This window comes from Aquila chrysaetos, chromosome Z (genome assembly GCF_900496995.4).
Source record: "Aquila chrysaetos chrysaetos chromosome Z, bAquChr1.4, whole genome shotgun sequence".
NCBI lineage: Eukaryota > Metazoa > Chordata > Aves > Accipitriformes > Accipitridae > Aquila > Aquila chrysaetos.
Window position 1 is genome coordinate 45,744,413 of NC_044030.1, and position 25,905 is coordinate 45,770,317.

The 25,905-nt window shown below is 34.2% G+C and overlaps 1 protein-coding gene across 1 annotated transcript in view; it reads right to left on the bottom strand.

Moving 5' to 3' along the window:
- Nucleotides 1-2,520: 2,520 nt before the first annotated feature.
- VPS13A (vacuolar protein sorting 13 homolog A) overlaps nucleotides 2,521-25,905 on the bottom strand; it is a 109,834-nt gene continuing 86,449 nt past the window's right edge. The window contains exons 60-72 of the mRNA XM_030005170.1: nucleotides 25,357-25,470; nucleotides 23,407-23,552; nucleotides 23,200-23,281; nucleotides 22,088-22,201; nucleotides 21,535-21,610; nucleotides 21,273-21,436; nucleotides 20,880-20,925; nucleotides 19,899-20,022; nucleotides 18,755-18,869; nucleotides 7,886-7,971; nucleotides 7,213-7,336; nucleotides 5,590-5,664; nucleotides 2,521-4,042 (exon numbers count right to left, since the gene is read on the bottom strand). Coding sequence (XP_029861030.1) covers nucleotides 3,992-4,042; nucleotides 5,590-5,664; nucleotides 7,213-7,336; nucleotides 7,886-7,971; nucleotides 18,755-18,869; nucleotides 19,899-20,022; nucleotides 20,880-20,925; nucleotides 21,273-21,436; nucleotides 21,535-21,610; nucleotides 22,088-22,201; nucleotides 23,200-23,281; nucleotides 23,407-23,552; nucleotides 25,357-25,470 — 1,317 coding nt within the window. The 3' untranslated portion in view covers nucleotides 2,521-3,991. The remainder of the gene's footprint in view (nucleotides 4,043-5,589; nucleotides 5,665-7,212; nucleotides 7,337-7,885; nucleotides 7,972-18,754; nucleotides 18,870-19,898; nucleotides 20,023-20,879; nucleotides 20,926-21,272; nucleotides 21,437-21,534; nucleotides 21,611-22,087; nucleotides 22,202-23,199; nucleotides 23,282-23,406; nucleotides 23,553-25,356; nucleotides 25,471-25,905) is intronic.

Sequence of the window (25,905 nt, forward strand, 5' to 3'; positions counted from 1 at the left end):
AACATAGGAAAAAAGAACCACCCTCAGTAATTAACTGTTAGGAACTTTAGCCACCTATATGCCTAGTTCCTGGGAGGTAAATGTTTCATTGGTATTGGTTGTGTCTTCAGTTTCAGTCACTGCAGATAGAGAGGGATCAACTGGGAGAGATTAACGCTGGAAAAAGGTACTGTGGAATTGTATGATTTGCTGAAGAAACACTGGGCGTTCTTGCCTTGTACAATACTTCTGTGATTCCAAGCAATGTAGTCTCCAGGCAGTTCTTTTCTGGAATTCCAATGTGTAAGGCTCAAGAAAGGTGGGGGGGGGGGGGGGCGGGGGGTGGTGGAATCTTCTCTATAGTTTTGTGGAATATTCTCATTCATGTAGCTAATACAGTATCAGGAAATATATACAAATCAAATATATAAAAATCTATTTAAATGTCATAGGGATATGGAGCTATTTACGAACAAGCCACAAGACTTAGCAATCCTATTAAGGTATGCGATGTATTTATTGAAACTGTTTTACATCAGCAGAATAATTAGGAAACTTAGGGTTTGTAGTTCAAATTCAAGAATAAGCTGTAAGTATTAAATTTTAAATACCCTTACATAGTAAAATTAATCTTTTATTGACTAGTGTGTGGTATTTGTTATTTGCAGATAGATGGCTAAAAATAACTCAGAAGGACCAAAAGACCTCACTGATTTGTTTGGTATGTGAGTGTATTTTGTGAAGTGCTAAAGATAATAAATAGCTAGTGGCATATGTACAGAAATTTGTTTGGTGAAAAAAGAGGATTTCATAAGGATCTGATTATCTGGCAACATCATCTATGTTTTTTCAATGTGGCAACAGAAAAAAATACTTTAAAGGAAGCTTAGACATGTAAATCCAGTTATTAAAAACTTGTCCTTATAATAAACCAAAGGTAAAGACTAAAGTCTGTATTCTGCTTTCACTGAGATGGCTGCAACAGAAGCTTGTCCTTGTATTCTCAGAGACAGGATTTAACTTAATTTGTTGCTTTCTGCCTAAGAAATTCTGAGTAATGCTATTACCTGTTAATTAAAGCAGTATATAAAGAAAATAAATAATAATCACATTCCAGTCAAATAAAATTCAGTTTCACTTTATTCAAGGTGAAGAAGAGGTCAGAGGGCGGGAGGGTGGGGGACAGGGAGGGAAAGTGTGGAAACCAAAAGAGCCATGCCACGCAAAGCCATGCAGCTGAACAAAGAAAGGTGCAAACAGTTCAACTTACAAATTTTTTAGCAATGTGTCTGGCATCTTTGATTCTATGTTTGGTTTGTCACTGATTTCTTAGAGGTAATTCTAAGCATGAACAAACTACTACTAAGAACCCAAATGACATTTCTCAAAGGTATTAAGTTTAGGTAACAGTCATCTAGAAGAGAAACTGTTCTTCAGTAAAGGCCATGGTATACTTTTAAATGCCACAGTGGGCAGACCTAAATGCCTACATTTTAATTTGTATTGATATCCCCTTGTCTAATTGCATATACATTTTTAATAAAAGTTAATATATCTATTCTGCCTTGTTGAAAAAAATATGCATATTGCAATAAGGAATGAGGCACAGCAGAGTGGAAATCTCAAACAACTTACAGTAATCCAGAAAACTACACAATAGCATAAGTCTGAATACCTTTCTCCTCACCCCAGGCTGATGTATAGTTAGAACAGAAAGAACTGGTGTCTGCCAAGAAATGGCAAAATTCATTCATGACTGTATGGAGAAAGTGTAAGAAAAAAAACCAAGGAAAAAGATAAAATTTACTGACTAGAAAAAGGGAACTATAGGAAGGCATATTGTCATTACAAGTGGAGACAAGGAGGGAGGTGGGGGAAAGGTCCCATGTTGACTTTTGAACACTTCCAGTGTTTCCATTTTTGTGTTAAGGCTTTTAAGTTAGCACAGATGATCAAAATATTTCATACTGTATAAGAAAAATGTAATTTTGGCGGAATTCTTATGTTTTCCAAAACATGAGCTTAACCACAGACACACACATTTAAAATAAATCCTTCAACATTAATGGTTAAATTGCTCAAATATTACTGAAGAGCCAGCTGAGATTTGAGAATCAGGAGTTTGTTGGCAAAATAAATACAAGAGAGTTAAGAACTGGAGATAACATTAATTGAAATAGATGCTCTGTGAAGAGAAAATACTTAGAATAGGGTAAATTGAAAAGCTACACAAATGGGAATGTACAAAGTACTTGCAAGAGGTACTAAAAGTGAAAGTTGCAGCAGATACTCAGTAAATACTGTGGATGGAGAGAGGAGAAGACAACACAGTAATCAAGATCATGATAAGGCTATTAATTTAACTATCATGCCTAAGATGAAAAGTGATAGATGAAAAATTACAGATATGGAATGGTACTCAGTGCACCTAATAACACGACTTATCTAAGGCAAATTACTCTATTAGTTTGGCATGATTATAACCTGAGTTAATACTCTTGGTACGTGCTTAGTGTACAAACAAGTGGAGTAACACAGTCATTCCGATAGTTAGGAATTCTCTTATAATCTTTTGATTCAATTTACAATTTATGGGAAAAATTACAAGATTACATGTATTTTGTAACCCACTAAATGGTTACTCAACACCAAAGGCAAGACTTAGAGCAAATTAAAGAACCGCAATTGTAGGTTAGCATGCTAGTCATTTCAGATTTTACAATAATACAACAATTTGGGTATCTCAAGCACCAACACCAATGTCAGAATTATATCCTGTAGCTATAAATATTCCAAACAGTTGTTTGGAAATAATGTTTTGGCAGAAGGTACTTACTGTATGTAACAGATATTTTGAAGACTTCGATATGGGAATTTATGGAAACCTTCAGGTAACACTGTACTGTTTCCTGTACTTTTTATATCAACTGCAGTAAACAGCCATTCAACAATACTATGACTATTACATCTGACAAATAAGCAGAATTGCACACATTCAGGCTTTCCCTATTAAAGTTCTGCTGTCTGGATATGAAACAAAAAAGTTTAACTGGATAAGAAAAGTTGATAAAAGCAACTGTGAAATATTATATTTATTATTTAATATAAATTTGACTTTATTAGTCACTTGCTTAGCACACAATACTGTGTAATCCAAGGCATTTATTTTTGGTATGCAACAGTGCACTTATAACCCCATAAACTCCTTGAGCTGCAAGACAGTTAACTTTTATTTAAAATAATAGGCTTTAATTAATATTTTTAGTGCAGAGATATATTAATTTTCCCCATTACACATTTTTGTAAACTGTTATATTTTCTGTGAATATTGATGGAGGTGTTGCAATGTTTCCTTGAGTAGAATATAAAAAAAGTTTACACTAAAAGTGATACTGTATTGCAAATTCATCATGACCTGGTCCATTCATTTACAAAAAAGAAAATGATATTGTTAACTAAGCAGCCACTCCTGTCATCATCTAAGTTAGACCTCTCTGGTCAGTAACCTCCTCCTTAGAATTTGAGTTGTAAGACTAGTGATTATTTTAACATTTCCTTTGATAAAGAAATTTGAATTTCAACGTAGCCTCAAGTCATCAGAAAACTAAGACATAAAATAAGTATTGATTTTCAGAATCAAACCCAAAAGATTTGCTCTGAATACTATCGTAAGAATTATTCCAGAGTTCAATTTCAATATCAAATGTAATGGTAAAACAAATTCACTTTACACTGTATTTATAAAAAAATGAAATCTGGAATTCTTATGTTAAAAAAAACCAAAGAAAACAAGCCAAAACCTGGCAGAATTTTTTTGATCACTAGATTTTTTTAACTTCATCTATTTTTGTGATACAGCCATAGACTGTTGTGACCATAATAAACAATTTCATAAATCGTCCTTCCCTCCTGGTTTTGCTTTTGTTGCTGATATTCAAATAGTTCTGCTTGTTAAAGAGGAATTAAAAGGTAGCTGTTCAGTGTTCTTCGTATCTTGGTGCTTCTCCATTCATTACAATTTTGGCTGATTCTCCCTCACTTCTTCCAGTTTAGAAAGGATCCACTGTGTGAAGGAGAAAAAAGAAGTTTCCTTGGTAAAAACCATACAAAGCAGCCGAAAATTAGATTGGGTTGGCCAGACATTTCACTACCTGCTCTCTTCCCGAGTTTTAACACAGTGCTCAAAATTCTACTGTAGATTATAAACGCCTGATTTTCTCACATGAAAATGGAGGCATTTAAGTACCAGTATCTGACACTGAATACCACAGCTAATTAAACTGGCTAGGTTGATATTTCAGTTTCCTGGTCTGTATTTCAATGAATAATATATTAATAAATAAATTACATTATCACTTCACCCACATCATTATTAATGCTCTGCATTAGTCTCCAACTCTAGACAAATCACTGATGACAATAGAGAAGCAAGAATAACAAAGGACAGAGGACAAGAATAGGTTGCAGCAATGTGATAATACAGTTATTTAGAAAGAAGCTTTCTTTAACTACATTTGGTTTCTTTTCAGAAATTTCAAATTCACATGTTTACTGAACATGGAAAGGAAATTAGTTTCCCAAGAGACTAAAAAAAAAAAAAAAAAAAAAAAAGAGGGGGCATTGGGCAGGGCAGTGACATGGAAATCTAGGGTAGGAGATGAAGTGACATGGAGGGATTGCCAGGAGAAAGCTGCATAATGCTTTCAAGAAAGATGAGTGGATTATTACAAATCAGCACCTCCAAAGAGTACAGACAAGTCAAATTCAGCATGGGGCCCTCAAATACCTTGACAGTATTTGTAATGCTTTTTGAGGTAAGGGTCAAAAGGTATCACTCAGCTGTGGTTAGAAACTACTCTCATGAAGACAAAAGCAACTTAAACTGATAAGAAGATGCAAAAGCAACTTAAACTAATGAGAGGATGCAACTTTCACAGACTGTTTCAAAGTGTAATCCTAGGGTACCATATCCCACTGGTGTGAATATATACAAGACTAATTTATTGACTTTGAAAATAATTAGCTATATTAATAAAAACAAGGCAGAACCTTCACAACCTGGCTACCTCATCGTTCTGGTAGCAGACCTGAACCACTCCTACTCTCTGTTGTAGTCAAAACTAGTGATGTCAAAAGGAAGAGATCATACAGAATATGTGTATAATAATAGTAGTAATATCATATATCAAATAAACTATTTGTGTTTCTACTAGGGATTTTCTTCATTCTTCAACCAAAACTGTATTTTGAGGAAGAGAGGAATGACACCCCACCCCCCCAAATCAAACTAGGAGTAATTTACAAATATTGTTTGTTCTATTAAAACATACCATTTTGATTCACATTCATGAGTTATTAGCAGTACTGTTAAATCAGCTGTTTGACAGACAGTTACAATTCCAAAGATTTATGTAAGGAAAAGTTTGGTGTTGGAATTAAGTATTTCTGAAATTCAGTACTGAATAGATCATTGCCATTTCCATCTGGGCAGTGGCTGTGAGGAAATACTGAATTTTAAATATACATAGTCATTCCAGGTTAAGAATATTTCTGTTTGAATTTTTAAGCCAAATTTAGCACAGTATAATTGTAATAGTATTTTGACTTTACCTTAGCATCCTCTGGACTTTTAAAATTAATTATTTTTCCAAATTCTTTGGCATGGAACACAGACTTAACTCTTTCCTACAAAAAAAAGTAATTCAAAATTGTAGTTAGCTTCTTCAAACTTTACAACTAAGAAGTTATTTACCATTAAGGCAGCTATATGGTTCAGACAGCCATGTGTACCCATTACACTAATCTGAGTATGTTCACATTGCATGCACACACCCTGAGAAACTTCATTTTCTGCATGAAAGTACCATGGAGTGTAACACTCCAGCAATAACAGACTTCCCTTTTTACCATGGAGTCCCTGGAGACTGGAATATAAAGGTGTGTAGGAATGGAAGGCAGATAATGGAGTATGTGGGGTAACAAAATCCAGTACTCCCTAAGGCTGTAATGTTTCATTCTCCTTTAAGTCATTACCTAAGTGGACATTCCACCAATACTGACTTGCAAGTAGTGGTCTTAGGTAGTGGAAAATAGCAACTTAGGCTTCAGAAATAGAACATAAGCAGTGCTTTGCAAAATACAGGTTTCAACCATAGATTTCAATAAAGAGCATACTGCAGACATGTGAATGGAGTCTGAAATGACTGCTGTGTAGGGGTAAAGATGGGTATGTTATTCAGCATTGTCTGAAATGACAGAAACTCTAAGAATTTTTTCATCCTGTAAAAGTTCACTTGCAGTCAGAAATCCAGTTTGGAGGATTCCAAACCAATATGGCTCTGCCTTTCATGCTCTCTGCAATAGAAACAAATAATCTGAGTGAAAAACTGAATGACTTTGTACACTGTCAAGACTGTCCTGACAACCAAGATGCGTAATTACACACATGAAGCTTATTAAAAACAGAAACAAAACAAAACACTGGCAGGTAAATTTAGATTTAAATTAAATTCAGTTACCATCTCAACAAGAATTTAAGTATTTTTTTTAAGGAACTTTGCCTCTGTAAGTACACTTAGTCATCAGCGGTCATCTTTCTCCTCATGTCCTTTGCCACTTTACCAGGGAAAGAAAGTTTTGGGATGTTTTAAAGGAAAAATTGCAAATGACAGCAACATTCTTCAACTTGCATTGAAAGGGATAAGCATATGTCATTACATTTTTTAATGAAGATGTATTAAAACCTTATTATACTTTTGAAGAATTTGATTACTCGCAAATGGGAAAAAAAAATCCTTGAAGCATAGCACATGCAAATGTGTTGCTCTGATACATTTGAATCTTTGGGATCGCAACAAGGTACAAGTCCACATATTGGCATATTTCCACTGTGCCAGAGTGAGTAATAAAAATATTCTGCAATTTTCTGAGACAGTTTTGTTGCATCACCATTTTCCAAACTATCAATACACCATGAACTGGTGCATACCAACAAAAAATTCCCAGGTTTCAAGGAATAATTCCATCTGTGAACACCAAGTCACCATTCCGCTTAGAACAGTCAGAAGCTAGTTATCTGAGGAGTTTGCCCATGCCAAATTTCAACTCCCTTTTCTGTATGCATCTCAACTAGAAGAGAGATCAAGAATTCAAAGGAAAGAGATCAGGAATTCAAAGTTCAATTTTATAAACAGTAACACAAAAAGAAAACAAAACACGATTAGGTTAACATACCTTGGCTTCAATGCGTAATCTTCTGCCATCGACGATGAACGGTTCTTTGGTAAACTCATCATAAGTGTATTGCCATTCACATGTCAGCTGGCCAAATGTCCCTTTTGTCACAAATAACACACCACTAGGCACCAGAAAATAAAATTAGTAATTAAAAAATTAATGTAAAAATCCCTAAAAGTTATCAAGTTACCCTAGCCCCAGTGAAGTTCCTCATTGTTCCAAAATAGTTTTCAACTAATGATATATAATAATCATACAGCATACTTTCCAAAAGAGTGAATTTTGAACCTTATTCTAACTTACTTAAAAGACTGTGTTTCACAGCAAAACCGCAACACTACTTGTAGCTGTATTTCTACAAAAAGTTGTACAGACTTCTTATTTGAGGATGCCTGATACTCCACTGTTAGATATTATTGACTCTGTTCCTATATTATCCTTTTTTCCTTCAATATGCTAACTTATAAGCGAATCCCACAGTTCCATTGACTTCAGCCTAACCAGATTTATAACAAACTTCTCATTTAAAGAAATCATAAAACCAACATTCCTTTTCTCTCCTTAAATAGAGAGATTACTGTAACACTCAAAATAACATACTGATCAACAATTATCAACGCATGCACATTTTGATGATAGTTTTAAGTACTTATTATTCAAAACTGTTTACCTTTTTGTTACCATTAACAGATCTGTACTGTTGACCATAGCATGTGCAATATATCTGAGTTTTGCAAATCTTCCGTTTTCAATTTTCTAAAAGAGAAAAAAGTTTTATAACTTTGAATATGCTAGTATAAATTCATATACTAATTTTGTGCTTAAAATGTATTTATCCTCTAAAAGTATAAATTATAACAAAGCACACAGCACATACCTTTAAATAAAAGGCTACTTTCATAAAGTCATACTATGACTAACATATCTGTGACAGCTAATGTTCATAATTATGTAGAATTATTTGGTTGCTGTTAATGCAGTTACGCAAATAAAAATCAATCCTAACCAAAACTGGCAAGGAACAATATAATTTCTCAAAACATTTCAGGGCTCAGTTTTCTACATATCTTTAGCACACGCCAAACTTCTGCTGACTAATACAGTTCTGAGACAACAAAAGTAGTAAGGATTCATTTCCTAATTTATGTCAAGTCACCTCCAAAACACTGGAGTAATTAACTCTGGGAATAAATCTATACTTAACTGTATACAAGAACCTACTATCATGTAGACAGTGGGACTTAATAATGCACTTGAGGTAACACTTAGCATTTCTCCATATTTTTTTGTTTCCCTCTGAATGTACTTAATCTTTTCCTACAATTGCCATGAATATTGTAGAATATTCTGTAACAGGCAATAAATTTTTAATATTGATGACAGCAGATGAATCATTCTTAAAAACAGAGGCTCTGTAACTTTAACATGACTTGGCAACCATTGATTTCTTACTTTCTGAGCAACAAGTGGTTAAATTAGTGATTGAATTAAGATTGCTGTGTCTTAGTTGGGAATGGCAACATGACTGCTTGCATACTTCCCATCTGTTACAAACTGGAAGCAAAAATAGATTTGTATAAACCAGTATGATTCAATAAACCCTTAACTACAAACATATTGCTTCAGATATGTATGCCAATATTTAAAAACATGTAGGTTTGTTCTCAATGCAGTTAAAATAGCAAAACCATTTAATGAGTATTCATCACTGCTGTAAAATGATAGACATTTAATTAGGTGTACCTTACAACTTCAAATTTGGCCGCATGGGTAACTCCACTTGCTCAAACATTTTTTTAAATGATGCCTTCCCTCAAAGATGCGGATTCTTTAGTGACTAAAATGCAAGAACACTTCAGTAACAGGTTCCCAAGAGAGCTTTCCAGAAAGCTCTCAGAAAGTTCAGATTATTTCTCTCTTCCCAACTTGGCTGGGCTACAAAATCACAGCTATTGATCATGTGCCTACTTACATAAGTCACTGCTTGAATTTATTTCTGCAAGAGCTAGTGTCAGGGGCAGGATGAATACAGCAAGAAGAATGGCATAAGAAATGAGGAATTAAGGACTTGGAAAACAGATTTTCTTGTTGTGGTGGTTGTTTTGTTTTTGGAAACTCCTTATTCAAGCTTTGTCTAGGGGTTGCCATCCCTACGACTTGAGTGTCTCCCTGCCTCTCCTATTTAGGTCCAAGTCCCTATTTTGTAATTAAATAACCAAAAAATCCTCTCTCGAGGTAGCCTCTACAGTGTTCCAGCACACAACACATTAGATGGTTAGAAGATAGAGCAGTCTGTATGGAAAGACAGCATGGATAGGATACTTGACCCAGATACCAAGCTACTGGTCTAGTTCTATGTCCTGATGGATTTTCAGTGTTAGCGGCCTAGTGAGAAAGACTGGGACTGGGAGGAGAAGGCTGACAGGAACTTAGAGAAATAATATGTGTGGAAAGAGCAAGGGTGGTTCAATACAGGTAACAAATACACACCATTACATTTAATCTGCAAGACTCTGTCACAATGCCAGCAGTTCCTCTTACTGACCAAACACATTACAAATATTGCAAAGTATGATGAGTATCTCTCTTCTGTTAGAAGCAATTATAGGGGAGAAGCATTTAGCAATTTAGCCTTATTAGGATGGAGAGGATCTCTAGTCTTTCTCCTGCATCAAAGATGATAACTTGCTTATGCTATACATAGCATTGAGGTAAGGCTCTCAATCCAAATGTTAATTCCCCTTAAGTGGGACTTAAGAGAGAAGGGTTAACTCTTTCTGTCTTTTCATTAGCTTGCTAGGTAATTTTCAACAAGTCATGTCACCCCACTTTAACTTACTCTGTTTACTGATAATCAATTGAGAATTATGAAAATTATTATGGAAGTACACTACTCAGATATCACACAGGTTGCAATCCTAAACAAAAGCTATTTAAATGTCCAGCAAATTCCACAAAAACTATTTCATTCTACTAAGATTTACAAACAAGTGACTTGCTCAGCACAAAAATACTGTCAGCATGTGGTATGCACTAACTACTACTCATTGTTAGCTATAAGTCAAAGATCACAAATTCAAGTCATCTGCGTTCTATAGTTTTGTAGATAACAGACATTAATTGGGAAATAAAGCACAGGAAAATGCTGCACAGTCCATTTGCAAAAGTAACGCTTGTGTCTATGTCAATGCTGAGCAGTAACTACTTCTAAATTTTCTGCCTTTAGATTTTTCTACCCTTCACTTACAATCTTTATCCCTTTCAGCATTAGACTTGCACCTATTCATTAGGTAGTACATCATAGAGGAATACACCAATTTACTGCTGATAATTCTTACAGCAAGATCACTACTGCGCTCTGCTACCAAAGTGCCTTATACAACTCAAACATAAGAGGATATATAATTGATCCCTCAATATAGATGCATAAATATGTTTTTTAAATTTCACAGTATTTAGCTATTAATTGTGTGGAGAAAGACAGCAACTTGGAGCACTGGTTATGCAAAACTACGAAAGTGAACATTGATCAATCGTTTGTTTGATATTAGTTTCACCGGTGTAAGAAAACAAATATTAATTTTTAAAACACAACTTCTGTATTTCAAATTAAAAAAGGTTTAATAACCTTATTACTTTAGTATATGTTATGATCCATTGACTAGACATGGAAATTGAATGAATCTATTGAAAAAAGACACACCAGCAGCTGTAAAATGTGAAGTAATCCAAGCACAAATCCCTTCCTTTGCAAATTATTCTTACCTGTAGTACAAATCCTTAGATGTCGCTGCAATAATCTAACAGTAGATATGATAATTTATGCAGAGATGGGTATGCAAATATGCTCAGTGTCTTAAAAGTGGCATCTCTGCATTTGTTAAGATTCCTAATCACATCACACACTCCTAATTTATTGAGAAGCAAGCACAGAGGCCTTTGACAAAGTTAGAAATGAAACAGAGCAGAGCGTAAGTAGTGGAAACGAAATGTAAAATCTGCAATCCTTCTGGTTATACTTCTAAAAAATATTCACAGTATATGTCATTAAAAAGTCAAAATGTTTGATATCCTTGAACTCATCTCAACTGAAACTACTTGTAAAAAAACCACTGCAAAGACCTTAATTACTTAAAAAGTGGTTATAAATCTGCTACTCTTCTCTCTTGATGTTCAGGCTAACTTGAAGTTTTCAGTTGGATTTTAGATTGCCACTGTGTTTCCTTATGAACTGATTACTGTCCAAATGTGTGAGTTCTTAAGACAACTCACTGTTGTTGCTAGAAACTCCAATATTGAATGTATCTTTCAGCTCAAATTATAAGGTGACTTCTTCAAAAGCTGTAGAACTGCTACTTTCAGCAGGCTAACCTGGTATAATTACATATCCAATCTTTCCCACAGAAACATTTAATAATTCTAAGCAGTACTTGGGTCACTTGTTAGATCTAGCTTGAATGTGTGTGAAAAAAGGGGAAAAATTGTTAAATAAAGAAAAAAATAACATATAAAACATTTCTTTTTCTGCCATGAAAAATTCTCTCCTTATCCTTTATTGATAAGAACTAATGTTAATCTTTTATTGCCTACTCACTCATTCCAGTTATCCTAATGTGCAATGTCATTCTACAAAAAGCAAAGCTTTTGTCCATGATACATTAGCACCTGAATTCAAGATTCCATTCAGCCATGCTGAACAACCACTCTGAAATCAACACGATTTTCTTCAAATCAACAGAAATTTGTGGTCAAGGTTAACATTTCAATCTAAGGCCACAGTATGCAGGACAGTAAAAATTAGGAAAGCAGCTTTCTTTTAGAACACAAAGTTTCTACTTCACAACAGAAATATAATTTGCCTATGCTGACTGGCAGAATTATCTTGATCAATTTTTCATCTGAATACGAAGAGAATTCATTTGATGAGCTGAATGTAGAAACCATACTGATCTACACTTTCATTATGATAACCACATACAGATGTTCTGTTTCCTGCCAATATAACCAAAGTTCTTTGATTTGTAGCCTCTGAAGTGATTACAGTATCAGCAGGGAAATGGAAAAATATTTCAATTTTCTTTTCTGTATTCTCTGTTAGCAAACAAGCTGGTGTATGCTTTGCCTAGGACACTTCTAGATTTTACTTGCTTTTCTACCGTACAAAAGCATTTATGCTTCAATCACAAACAAGTTAAAATGAAACCAAGTCACACAAGCTTCCATGTTCTTCTGAAACAATTGGTGTTAACTAGTCTCAGCCAGACTCCTGTAAATATATACAAGTCTTCTACTTGGGGATGGGCAATGGCTATGTAATAATATCCAAAAGTTGCACACTTAAGTGATAAGGATCCTGCTCTTTCCTTTAACCTAGACACAACAGGTTTTCCAAAGGAGGATGGATGATAACAGTTGGGAGCAGCAAACTAGATGGCATGCATGAATGAATGCCTGGTAAGAGACAGGACAATGTCAAATAAAAATGAAGTTACTTTGAAATTTAGAAAGAATTTCTCCCTACGATTTTATGAAGTGAAACCTCAGTTTTAGAGTACTTCATGATATGATGTTTATGTTTTGATTTGAGCCCGAGCCCAAGCCCAAGGCGGGGGTGAGGGAAGGAGAGAAAGGAAGAGTAAGACACACTTTTCCCGCTCCTCAGATGTTCTTCCTGGCAGACTGAAGTTTGAATACTAAGAAACAAGGGCCTGTTCAACCCATTCCTACATTCTGCCATCTGATCTGAAGCTTATGTCATGACGAAAACAGGATCACTGAACTGAAAGCTGAACACCTCCAATACAGTAGGACACAGTACTGAAGCATGGCTTTGAAGGATTATCTTCTCTACAAGCTTACATCCACTGCAGCACATTTGGGCAGCAACCTTGCATAACACTGTAAAAGAGCCCTCACAAACTCATACACTATGAAGGCAAATTAAAAATAAAAAAAGGGTTTGCATTTTGGTTTTGGGTAGGCACTGAGCTGTGACACAGAGAACTCCACTGATTTCATGGTGCAAGTGTCGATGACTCACGTTCCTAAGCATGAGACTAGCCTATCTTTCAGCTTTAGTCCCTAGCAGGGCAAAGCCCAGTGATTTCTGGCAGGTCTACAGCTTCTGTAAATGACTAATAACAACAAAGGTATAAACAGTCTATTAAATGATGCCAGAAACTGTCTATAGTATCCCTCTGCACTGACTTAAGTCTACAGAGCCTCTGGAGAAAACAAAAAGACCAAAGAACACAATCAAAAGGGCTGTACTGGATAACATCAAAGATAAAGAGCACAGCCAATTCTTCACCTCAACAAGGAGGAAGCCTATAAATTCAAGTTACCATTATACAAGTCACTAAAAGAGTAAAACTAAACACTTGGGAAAAGCTGAATCATCAGTTTGTTCTGTAGCTGACAGCAGAAAACTTGGCAACCCAGGCTGAAAGGATGGCACTTAGTCCTGGAGTTTTCAGCACTGGACTTCAAATTCAATTTACCAGTGAAAAAATGGGGAAAAAAATTGTGCAGCCAAAAGTTAAACTATTAAAATACATTAAACTGAAGTGCTGGGAGGGGATGCATTCGAAGGTCTGTATTTTTTGGTATGTTACTTAAAATCCCTAAAGAAATTAATGTCTAAATTGTGAGGTTTTTTTCATTTTTGGTGCCTTATAGAGCATCAGTTTCAGCTAGTTAGCTATTACACTTTTCACAGGTTTTTGTTCCATGACCTGGAGAGAAATTAAATCCTGATATCCTAGGTGATACAATTTTTTGTTGTCCTAAATCCAAATTATTTCTTTTCCCAATGTATATTCAGCGGAAGCTAGACTCAAGACAGAAACAAATAAAATACTTCTACAAAATTACTACAATTTTATTAACAGAAAACCTTCAAAAAGAGAACTATACTCCATGAAAGACACAAAATACTCTAAGGTATATAATCATATTTGCCAACTATACTGGCAAATTTTTTACTGTTTTGGGTGGTTTTTTGTTTTGAATTGGGTTTTTTTGTTTGTTTTGGGTTTTTTTGGTTTTTGTTTAGTTAGCATTCTACAACCTTTCAATCTACTGAGTAAAGAAAGAACTGGGTTTAGTTATATTGCAGTGGAACTTCAATTAGTGATATCTGACCCAGAAGTACTACCATTCATGCTAAATTTTACTTCCATATTCTGTAATGATTTGTAGAATTGTAAATTAAAAAAATGTTAGGTCTATCTGATAGAAAAAATGTATTATTTCCAACAATCAAATTCTTTTTTTTGCAGGGATGCTTTTTCAGCCAAAAAATGATTACATTTCTTTCTCAAGCTGTTTTACAATGGGGAAAAAATATGTTTTGTTATAAAATTGACATGCATTGTCTTGTAAGACAGGTCATTAAAGAAGAAAAACAATATCTTATAGGATAAAAAGAAATTGCAGTAAAAAGCCAAAAAGGAAAAAGGAAATGCCAGGTAACATAGTCAAAGTTACCAAAACCCAGTAAAGTTTAAAAATGCAGCAGTAACCTTTCCATAAAGTTGTACCTAACAATTTCCTCAACTTCTAGGTATGAGGTGTCTTTTTTTCAGGATTGAAGATCAAAACAATTTCCTACATTCTTCAAAGAAATACCCAAGATCCATTTGTACCCGATATATTGAAAATCGTTCCCACAACGTTTCAGGCAGTAACACATGGCAATACAGTCATTCATTCACCTACTTCTGCAAGACATTCTTTTGAGATGCCAGTGTTACAAAATAAGCAGCAATACACAATCTGTAGCAATCTTAAGCATCAGTAGTTTCAGCTAAAACAAGCTCTTAAATTGAGTTTGTTCCGTCTTTTATCTGGGAGATTACAGGCATATATTCCTTCACTCATTGCCCAGGAGATCAGACAGTACAGGAACTTTTGAAGGCATAGCGCTAGAATAAACAGTCTTATGGATTTTAATGGTTCTTCCCTCAGAATTTTGATAACTGGAAGACATTATGAAGGACATGATATCATCTTTGGTAAATACGCAAACATTTCAGCAGTTCTTATTGCTTTAGAGCAATTCTAATTCTTCAGATGTTGGCAAAAGAGTTAATTCTTACTACAGTACTTATTGATACATAAATATCTATTGCAAGATGTCTTTAGAATGCAACACAAAATTTAGCAACAAACCACAAAAAAAGAATGAGAAAACTGTGCAAGCATTCCAGTGAATACAGAATAAAACAGTTTTTAAAGAAACAAGTAACTTATAAAGCTATATTGTAGAATTCACAATACAGAATTATAGTGGTTCAGTGCTGCTATTTTTTTTGTCCCCCATGTCTAAGTGAATAAAAAACCTAAATACTTTTGCATGTTATGTATCTTTTACTACACAGAGCCTTGTAAAAGTACTGGTGTTTTCTCCAGCTGCCCATGATTTTACATAGGGTTTAGTCCTGGGGTGGATTTTTTTACTTTTTTTGTTGCTATGAAAACAAAAATATTGATTTAAGAACCAAATAATTTATGGTCACAATCAAAAATAACTAAATAATCCATTATTTCACACATCTAAGGATTCCAAAGGACACACAAAATAAGTATTTAAAAATTACGGTAAAACAAATGATAAATGAAAAATTAAAGGTTTATGTTAAATGTTCCTTTCAAAATACATACATTTTATCTTTTAAAAACTTTTATAGGCCATTTAGTGTTCTTACATAATCTAGTTCCAGGAAACATGAGAAACAATGTTGGAACAGAACAGATGAATCCATTTTAGATATAATTTAGATGTGTTTATTGTTAAAAAGAAAAGCAGACAAAATACTTTTGAAATATGAAATAAATAAAACAGTCAAACAGCATTTTAACACCAGTAATGACTGTACAACTCAGTAAAGTTTTACTAAACACATTTAAAAGCATTCCATCTAGCAAATTGTAAATAAAACCTGTCAAACAGTTATATAAATGCAAAAACATTAAATACACTTGACAGAAACATATCTGGAAATAAACTTTAAGTCATGGTATTACTATTTCTTCATATTATTCAATATTAATTTCACCTAATGTCCAGTTTTATCTATAAGACTATATTTATTATATTTTTTGCTCCTTTGTCTAGCACTCACCATCATACAGTATTTCCCCACATTTATTTTTTTTTTTTTGCACATTTTTAAAAATAAGAATTTAATATCAGACAACCCCAATTTCTCAGTGGGAATCATAGCAGCAACATTTAATACTTAAAGGTCAAAAGAGCATGACAAAGGCCATGTACATCTGTTACAGTCCATATTATCCTAACTGTCATCATCATCACTACTATTGTGAGTCTTAGTCCATTCCCTGTAGGCCTGTCTTTTCTGAAAGCATGGTAAGGGAAGAAGAAAGCAGAAGTATTAGTTTAGAAGTATTAGTTTGTCTTGCAAGTTTGTTAATTAAAGCAAAATAAAACCCCAGAAAACAAAGAAGTTCTGAAGTGACATCCTAGTTCAGGACACAGTATAGGCACACGAAATCACCTATATCCTATTCTTTTAATCAGCATATACAATCTCTAAATCACTAAAAAGTTTCATTCCAGTCTAATCCGGTAATCTGTTTAAAATGCTACAACACAGTGCCTGCAGTGGGGCCAGTCACCAGATGTGTATGCATAGAAATAATACAAAAGTGGAAAATAATCTTTTTTCCCGCATAAGAAAATATTATGCTATTCAAACTGCTTCAGCTAGGGGACATGAAATAAACTAAATCTCATGCAAAACAAAGAATTATCTCTAGAACCAGAAACTCCAAGAACGAAAAACATTAGTACACTTGAGGGTAAAATAAGATTAAGACATCAAACATACTATATCAAAAATTAATGTCTGAAAAAAAATTACACGATTCAATATTTTCTGATTTGACTGCCTCCTAAGAGAATTACAACCCTGTTTGGAGCTTTCAAAACATTTCTTCAAGAGTAGTTCTACCTTAGAATCATCAGTAGTGAAAACTAATATGAAACATACAATTTCTCAACTTTAGCTACTGTCAAATGGCGGCTGCCATCACAAAATATGACAGGCATAACGCAAGGCAACGCCTTTAAGCTTTTTCAAGTTGGATAATGCAAGGTGGTGGTACTGTACTCAACCACACAACAGAGAAAAATTAGAATTACATATTACATTGCAGAATTTTTTAAAGGTTTCCTCAGAAAAAAACCCCAAATGCAAACATCTACAAATTTAAGAAGCAAAAGCAATGCAAAATCATTAGAGAATTCTGCACATTAGAGCTGACTCTGTTGGCTCACTAGCATTTGTTTTAGTGGTACACTTTAAAACAGAAAATGGGATACTTTGGAATTCATTTTCTTACCAAAAAGAGGAGAAAGATTAGAAATAAGTTTATGCTGTTTATCAGTAGTGGCTTCTAACTACACTCTAGTTAAGGTAATACTGCTTTATAACACTAGGTTTACATCGGAGAGCACGGGTTAAAGCTACTTCATTAGAAGAAAGGCAGAGGCGTACTATTTATTATCAAAGAACTTTCACAGTTTGCTGAACTATATCACCAGTGAATGGTATGGCGAACATAGCTGAGATGCCCCAGATAGGACAACCCTCTTCTACCAGAAAACAAAAGACACACTAATGAAATGCAGCAGGATCAGAAACAACCAGATTGGAACTTGACATGAAACACACAGCTGTGGCAATTCTCAAAATAGTCTAAAAATCCTCTCCAAAGGCTACTTCATTCTTATCTGCTTCTCCAAAAAGGTTATTTCTGTATACTTCTCCAACATTTCCCTGGCACACTGTGAATCCTTCAACGTGTATTTTAAAAATTCTGTTTACATTCATGCAATCACTAATTACTACTTTTTTCTTATGTTTGAATATTTTTAAGATGCAGTTTTACTTCTAACAGAGAGAAAAATAGAAACTTTGTAAGCTGCAAAACAGTTGAAATTATTTCCACTTTGATATCCAAGTAAATTTGCTTAACTAGCAGCCGAATTATTAAAGAATAGCTGCTGCTCAGCATGTTCATCATGCAAACAGTATTCCACTTCAAAACTGTTTATGTTCTTTCAATGGCTGTAGTATGACATAAATACAGCTATTTTAAGTGTGTTTAAAATGCTGTTTTACATAAAATTCAGATTTAAAATGTGTATTGTAAAATTACTGAAAAAAGTGTCTTTGTGTTTATCATCCCTGCTTATCAAAAATAAAAATTAAAGACATAAACCTTTTTAATTACACATGTAAACCTTTTTCTTCTTTCAAAATGCTCTGTATCTTGTAGAAAACTCTACCGAAATACCGGTGTAAATTATGGTGTCTTTCTCAAAAGTTGTATCACAGAAACAAAGTAACCAAAGTGGTCATAAGCCTAAGAAAGTAAATGAAACTTCTTGACTACTGAGTTACTAAGTAAGGGGCGGTAGGGAATTTAAGAAACAGGAAATTCTGTTAAATATTTATTTGAACATATGATGAGTTAAAATGTATGTCAAATTATCTTTCATTTTCTTCACCTGTAACATTTGACTTCCCGTTCCATCTCTTAATCTGTAAGGTCTAATAACTCCATCTTCACCAAAGAAGCGAGGTGGGCGCAGGCTTATCACATCTTCTGATGAATCTGCAACTCTGACAATAAAGCAGCAAATTTAAGGTATGTGTCAATATCTCTACTCAGGTATAATATTTAGCAAAGGCTCTACATCATTTTAAATAAAAATTAAATTCAAGTACTAGTACAGCAACTGTTGTTTATGTATGTGCTTTTGCATATGAATAGACATTGAGTAGGTAGTCTATGAAACAGTAATAGATTTTAGTCAGAAATCTATTTCAGAGAATGATTATGAGAAAATTAGATGGCACAGAGCAGCACACATCTGCAGTAGTCTTTAAGTATTGTACTTCAAAACTTCAAAATTAAAGACATCTGTGCAATACAGAACTTTTGCTTTGGTATTTTTCTTGCATTTCTCTGCTAAAGAACTTGAAGAAGTGGAAAACAAGAGACTGGCAATCTCATGGCAGCAAAAGTGGTCCAGCTCACTAAGAACAGGGCCATTAAACAGCTGTATTCAGATGAAACTACTAAATGCCCCCTCAAAACATTTTCTCCTACTTCTTTACATATTACAGCATGAAATAATGTACAGCAACAGCTTTATTAAAGTGAGGCTATCACAGTACTCAATATGCAGTCCTAACAGTTCTCAGTCAGAACAACCAGGACAGATTCCTGGCATGACCTGCTCGTCTTGGAACTCATCTTATAGAATATCAATAATATAAAAAGTAACTTCTGATGCAGCTAAGAAGTTCTTTTTTCCTGTATATTTTGGGTAAAAGGAAAAAATCAGCAATCAAAGGAAGCCCTATCACTGAGGCTTTCAAACTAGTTTCTTTGGTAATACTAGAAATACCTGAGATTTGATGTTGTGATTTTTTAAAAAATACATAGTTGGTAGCATTTAAGTGCCACATACTTTTCATATAAATAACAATATGGATAAGATTTTTTTTATAGCTCATCTGTATTAACAACAAAGTTGAGAGATCCAGAAACATTGACACAGAAGCAACACAAAGACACAATGTACTACTGCTACTACTATTGTCTGTTTAATGCCATATGTCATACTTCATATTTGTTTTACTTACTTTTTAATACCCTGAAATGTGCTGCTTGCCATGTCTATGATTCCTCCAGTAGGCCTAGCTACTGCTCCCACTAAGCCTTTTCCAACACCTTTGAAAAAACCAGCTGCTCCTTCTTTCTGAGCTCCTAAAAGGATTAAGTGCAGCAAATCATTATAAAACACCAAGTTTTTCTTACAATCTTAGCAAACTTAATTACCATTTAATTACAAATCTTATTTGATATGCAACTACATATTCTCCTCCACATAAAGTTCACGTGAACAACATTTAAACTAAAAGTCAGTAGGAATACAAAATCTTGATAAAAAGTTTTATAACTCAGATTTATAATGTGTGGTGGGTTGACCTTGGCTGGATGCCAGGTGCCCATCAAACTGCTCTATCACTCCCCTCCTCAGTGGGGGTGGGGGGAGAAAATAAGATGGAAAAAAACCTTGTGGGTCAAGATAAAAGCAGTTTAATAAAGCAAAAGCAAAGGCTACACGCGGAAGCAAAGGAAAACAAAAGATTTACTCTCTACTTCCCATCAGCTGGTGATGTCCAGCTACTTCCCAGGAAGTAGGGCTTCAGTAGACATAGTGGCTGCTCCAGAAGAAAAACATCGTAATAATGAATGCCTCTCATCCTCCTCCATTCTCTTAGCTTTTATTGCTGAGCAGACGTCATATGGTATGGAATATCCCTTTGGTCAGTTTGGGTCAGCTGTCCTGGCTATGTCCCCTCCCAAGACCTTGCTCACCCCCCAGCCTACTGGTGAGGGGGGGGGATGTTGGAGAGACAGTGTTGATGCTGTGCGAGCACTGCTCAACAGTGGCCAAAACACTGGTGTGTTATCAACACCTTTCTAGCTACCAATACAGAGCACAGCACTATGACGGCTGCTATGGGGAAAATTAACTCCATCCAATACATAATGTCTTATCAAATATCAAGAATTTACCATCATATGAACAGTTAATGCATCAGAAGACCTAAACTTACCTCTTATTGGTTTTGTAACTATTCCTGTTATGCCACTGACAAAACCCTACCAAGAGAAACAAGAGACATTACAAATAGGTTTTCACATTATTTTTCATTCTTTACATTTCTCTTACTACTACATTGGTGAACAGCCTCAAAGTACATGTGTTGGAGTATTCTAAAATTCACTACAAGTTAACAGAATTAGAGGTACATACTTCACAGTTACTACCTTCTTTTCTACCCTCATATATTTTTCTTTAAAACTATCAATCAATTCTGGCCATATATTTGCAAAACCAGAATTAAAATAAAGAGTAACAACTCTCTGGTGACTATGGCAGCCTCTATATTTGGTACTCCTGCCTGCATAAAATTCATTAATCTTTTTGTAACTTTTTTTCTCCTTACAGAAACTAATCCTTTTCCGCCACGAGTGATACCCTCTCTCAGACCAGTGGGCTGTTTATTCATGGCTTCTCTCCTCTTCTGCTGGTAATCCTCATCCATAGTTATCGCAGCTACTCCTTTTGCCATAGCACCAGTGATTCTCGATGCAGCACCAGCTAATCCACCTATTGGAAAATAAAACAATGTAAAATGTCAATACAATTTACAAATACTCATCTGTATTGCTTACTATTAAGTATACTACCATAATGCTGAAACTTACCAACAGCTCCCCCTACTAGTGCTTTAAGTCCTAGCGCCATTCCTTCTATAAATTCTTCAGGACCCTGGATGGCTCCCTAAATAAAAAAATGGATTGCATAAATGCAATGCTAAGCTTCAAATAGTATGCACTACATATTTTAAAATCTTACATTTTTATTGGAATTTATATATAACAAGGAGAACAAGAGCGCAAGAACGAGTGATAAAGTGTGAAAGTGCCCATGAGAGCACCTGTGAGAGAAAGACTATTTTAGAATACTAATCCATTCCCTGCAGTCTGCTTATTTTAAGGCAAATGGAAAAAAAAGCAGATTTATTTTAAAATAAGAACAGTAAGGAACAGTCTTTTGTGAATTAAGTTAAATGGACTAGTGTCTCTGTTTTATCTCCCTTGAGTTTTCCAGTAACTTTTCCTGGCACTTTCACTTTAAATTTTCAATTCTAAATCAAAATTTAAAACCAAACAATGCATTAATATATCCACATTTTCAATTTAATTCATATCTGTCTACTTGTGCTACATTTCATAAGAAAGCAGCAGAGATTTTTACCTGGTAAGGTTCATAGAAGAATGCTTCTACTCCTTCAGACAAGCCTCTTATGAATCCAAATGGATTACCCAAGACGTCAAGGCCAAGAATGAGAACATACATCTGTTTAATAGCCTAAAATAAAAATAGTTATTAGTAAAAATATTCAGAAATTACAATAAAACAAGGGCAGTGTAGTATATTGAGATTAAAAAAAAAGTGGAAGTAATATGAGTTTAATATAAAAAACTCAAAATTATGTGGAAAAGTAGAAGTAGTTGTATTAAAAAGGATCTTACAGTGAGTGAATCATATTAAGTCAGCCAAATAACCATTACTTCTTACAAGTATTTCACAAACAACTGACATTAATGTTCTTGAGATTTTACAAAGCAAGCACATTACTTAGATTTCTCTCATGCTACAGGACAAAATTTGGTCTGTTTGCATATGCTGAGAAAATTTCATTGATAGTCACCGCAAAATGTTGCGACTACATCTATATGAAGTGTAATTCAGTTTTTAAGAAAAGGTTGAGTATATCCTAGGAGATTTAAATTTTCCCTCTGGAAAAAGGAAGGGTCAGAGAACAAAAGATAAATCATTCCCCAATTAAAACCCTTTATAGGTTTTTTTTCTCCTTTAAAGATGGACAGAGCACTAAATTAATATGTTCAAAGAATCCCTTATTATTAATGATGGATGGAGAGGACTAATCCCTTTATGCAAAAGCGTGTCTGTTGGATTCTCTCCACTGGATGACAGGACCTGAACAGTACACAAAGGCCAAAGAGGCTTCATAATTCATATACTACTAATATCCAAGAAAAAACATTAATATTTTGATGCCAATCCTGCTCTATCAGAGCTGTATTGTGTTTGCTTTCACTATCCATTCCAGCAAGTTGTTTTGGCATCTATGCCACTTTTCCTCTAGTGATAATTTGGAAACAGTACTTGCCCCCAAAATAAAGGCAACAGAATACAACTAATAAGTAATGTGTTTATGTGTTTAACCTTTGTACAAACATACAAGGCTGAAAGTAATTTTATTTATTTTCATAGAACCAAAGCACATAGTAGTGCTTTCAAAATATAAATTTACTGAAATATTGAAATTTACTTATTCTCACCTGTTTTGAATAGTGCCTTACAACTGCTGATTGGAGCTGTTGTGTAGTACAGAAATGATAGCTGAGTTCAAAGAATGCCAACCTAAAAAAAAAAAAAGTAGTAAAGAGAAAAAGTAAGTCCTTATTATGAGAGCAAATTAAAGTCTAACATCTGTAATTTTGGTTTAATCTTCGGAAGTAATCTTTACAATCGTATTTTTAACCTACTTAAAGACAACATCTTGTACATCGGTGAGGGTGGCCCCTATACTCTTCAGCAGAAGATTCAAGGACTGAAGTGGTATCAGTTCATTCTTTCTTTCTTCTTTGTTACCATCTTCTCCACCCGTACTGAGTGAAAAGCTTAAGTGTAACTGAAGGATAAAAATGAGATTGGGAAATAACACGATTGGTTAGTAAAAGTATTATATTTCTTTGTTTATAATCTTTTAGATGATTTAAAAATTGAGATAAGACATTTCTAATCTTGACTGAAATCATACTGACTTCATCACAGAAAACATAAATACACCATGCAGGGCAGTACAAAAACACTGAAAGTCAAACTGTATAACCAGAACTACCTTTAAGAAAACAAGAACTTGAAATGGCTTACTCCTGTTTTCAGATAAGGTCTCCAGAATCTTTTAGTTGTAATTTAGGTTATTAGCTTGTTTCCAAAACATTTTGTTTCTATAACTAATACCCAAAATCAAAGCAGACTGAAAATGGTAACATAGCTTGGTGTCCAGGCAAGAACAACAAACAAAAGCCTGAAAACAAATAATTATTAACACAAGTTTTACAGGTGCTAAACAAACACTGGAACATGTATACAAGAAAAAAAACACACCGGGGCAGACCTGAATTAACCAAAGTATTTGTTTCACAGAAATTCAGATGACAGTCTCAAAACAGAAAAACATTCAGGAAAATTGCTCAGAGGGCTCTATAGTGCACAAGCGTATTCAGCAGTTTTCAAAATCAGATGAAAAGTTGTTATGTATGTTTCCAATTCTCCGAAGACAACACCACGTGCCATTCATTAATTTATGGTATAACAGACCTTAACTATATCTCATTTCAAAGATACATAGCTCGTCTTGCAGAATCATTTCAATTCACAGCTCTATATTGACTTCATAACTGTTAAAGACTAATCTTTTATTAGAACCTGAAGCCCGTTTATTCCATCCTTTCTCCTCTGTGTACTTTTTCTTGTCAAATATGACAGAATACATTAAAAAATAAGCTTTTGTTTACTTTGTTACAAAGTGTTCACTTTGTTACCTTAACATGTAAGGGGCATTTTAATTCTGCCAAGTCAGGAGTAGTTTTTGTAATAAAACATTGAAAACATTGAAACAGCACTAGATATACTTGGAATAAGTTAAGCTAAGCTGTTTACATGAAGCTAGCCAAGCATTTCCTGCAATTACCTGTTCTAATAGCAGACTGTTTCTAACTTCTTACCAGATACTGTAGAGGTGAAACTCAAACCATTCTTTGATCTATTTCCCAGCGGATGGAGGTTAGATTCTCTTACTGAGCACTGTTATAGAGCCTACAAAGTACCATCACAGCTTTAACAACGTCAGCTATGCAATAATCAAAAAACAAAGACCAGTAAGCTAAAAATGCATGGGAGTTAGATTTGGGCAAACAGGCTGTTGTTTCCATGTAAGTATGCACCTATTACTCAACAGCTGTACCTGAATGTTTATGGGAATGGGGAAATAGCCAAAAGTAGACTTTACTGGAGTCAAAAAACAAAACTGTTTTTCCAGTAAGTAATGATAAAGCAAAAAATATCATTGCGCAGTCATGCTGGCTGTACATGTTTTTTTAGAAATGACCTCATTCCCCAATCCACAACACACTGTCTGCACACAAACTATAGCATTTTGCAAGGATCTCTTAAATAATAAAAAGTATTACTGTATATGAAGAAACTCATGGATATGAATGAAATAATGAACTTCTAATGTAAATATTTAATAAATATTAATATAAACCCCATATAAGTTAGTGGTAACAATGAAAGCACTTTTCTAGGACATTTTTATTTTATTTTTGATCACCATTATATTTCTTTATTTCCAGTACCTACTATCCTACAGGAGTCAAAAATTCTTCAGTTAGAGAGCAAACACAGGCTGTACTGTGAAAAAGGTATACCTTAATTGGAGAGATATGAAAGTATTCATACAGGCTGATTTGTGAGGTATCCATTGACGACACACTCATCAGTTCTTCTTGCAGAGATTCAACATCCTTTCTGAAAAGTTCTAGCTGTGAATGCATTTTTAAAAAATATTACTTTAGAGTATATAAAACTACCCTGCATTTGTCAGAGATGCAATACATAGACTAATACTACTTATACTCTCCTGATCTTATTTTTTTACTTAGTCGACATTTTAAAGGACTTTTTGAGTTTGCTTGCTGCCTTTTTTTGTATGAAGAGGAGGAAACATATGTATAAACATACATCTATTTATTAGTTAAAAAAAAAATCTATTTTTATTAGAGTTCAAATACTAAATATTTCAAGTAAATTTTGGACAATTTTTATGTGGATCAAACAAAGGGCATACATGTATATCCTTTTGAACACATAATACAGCACACAGGTTTTTAAATACAAAAAACTAGACTAAAGACTATTTTCTGGTACACAGAAACTAGACTTTTACATACTCTGAGAAGACCTTCATCTAGCCCTTT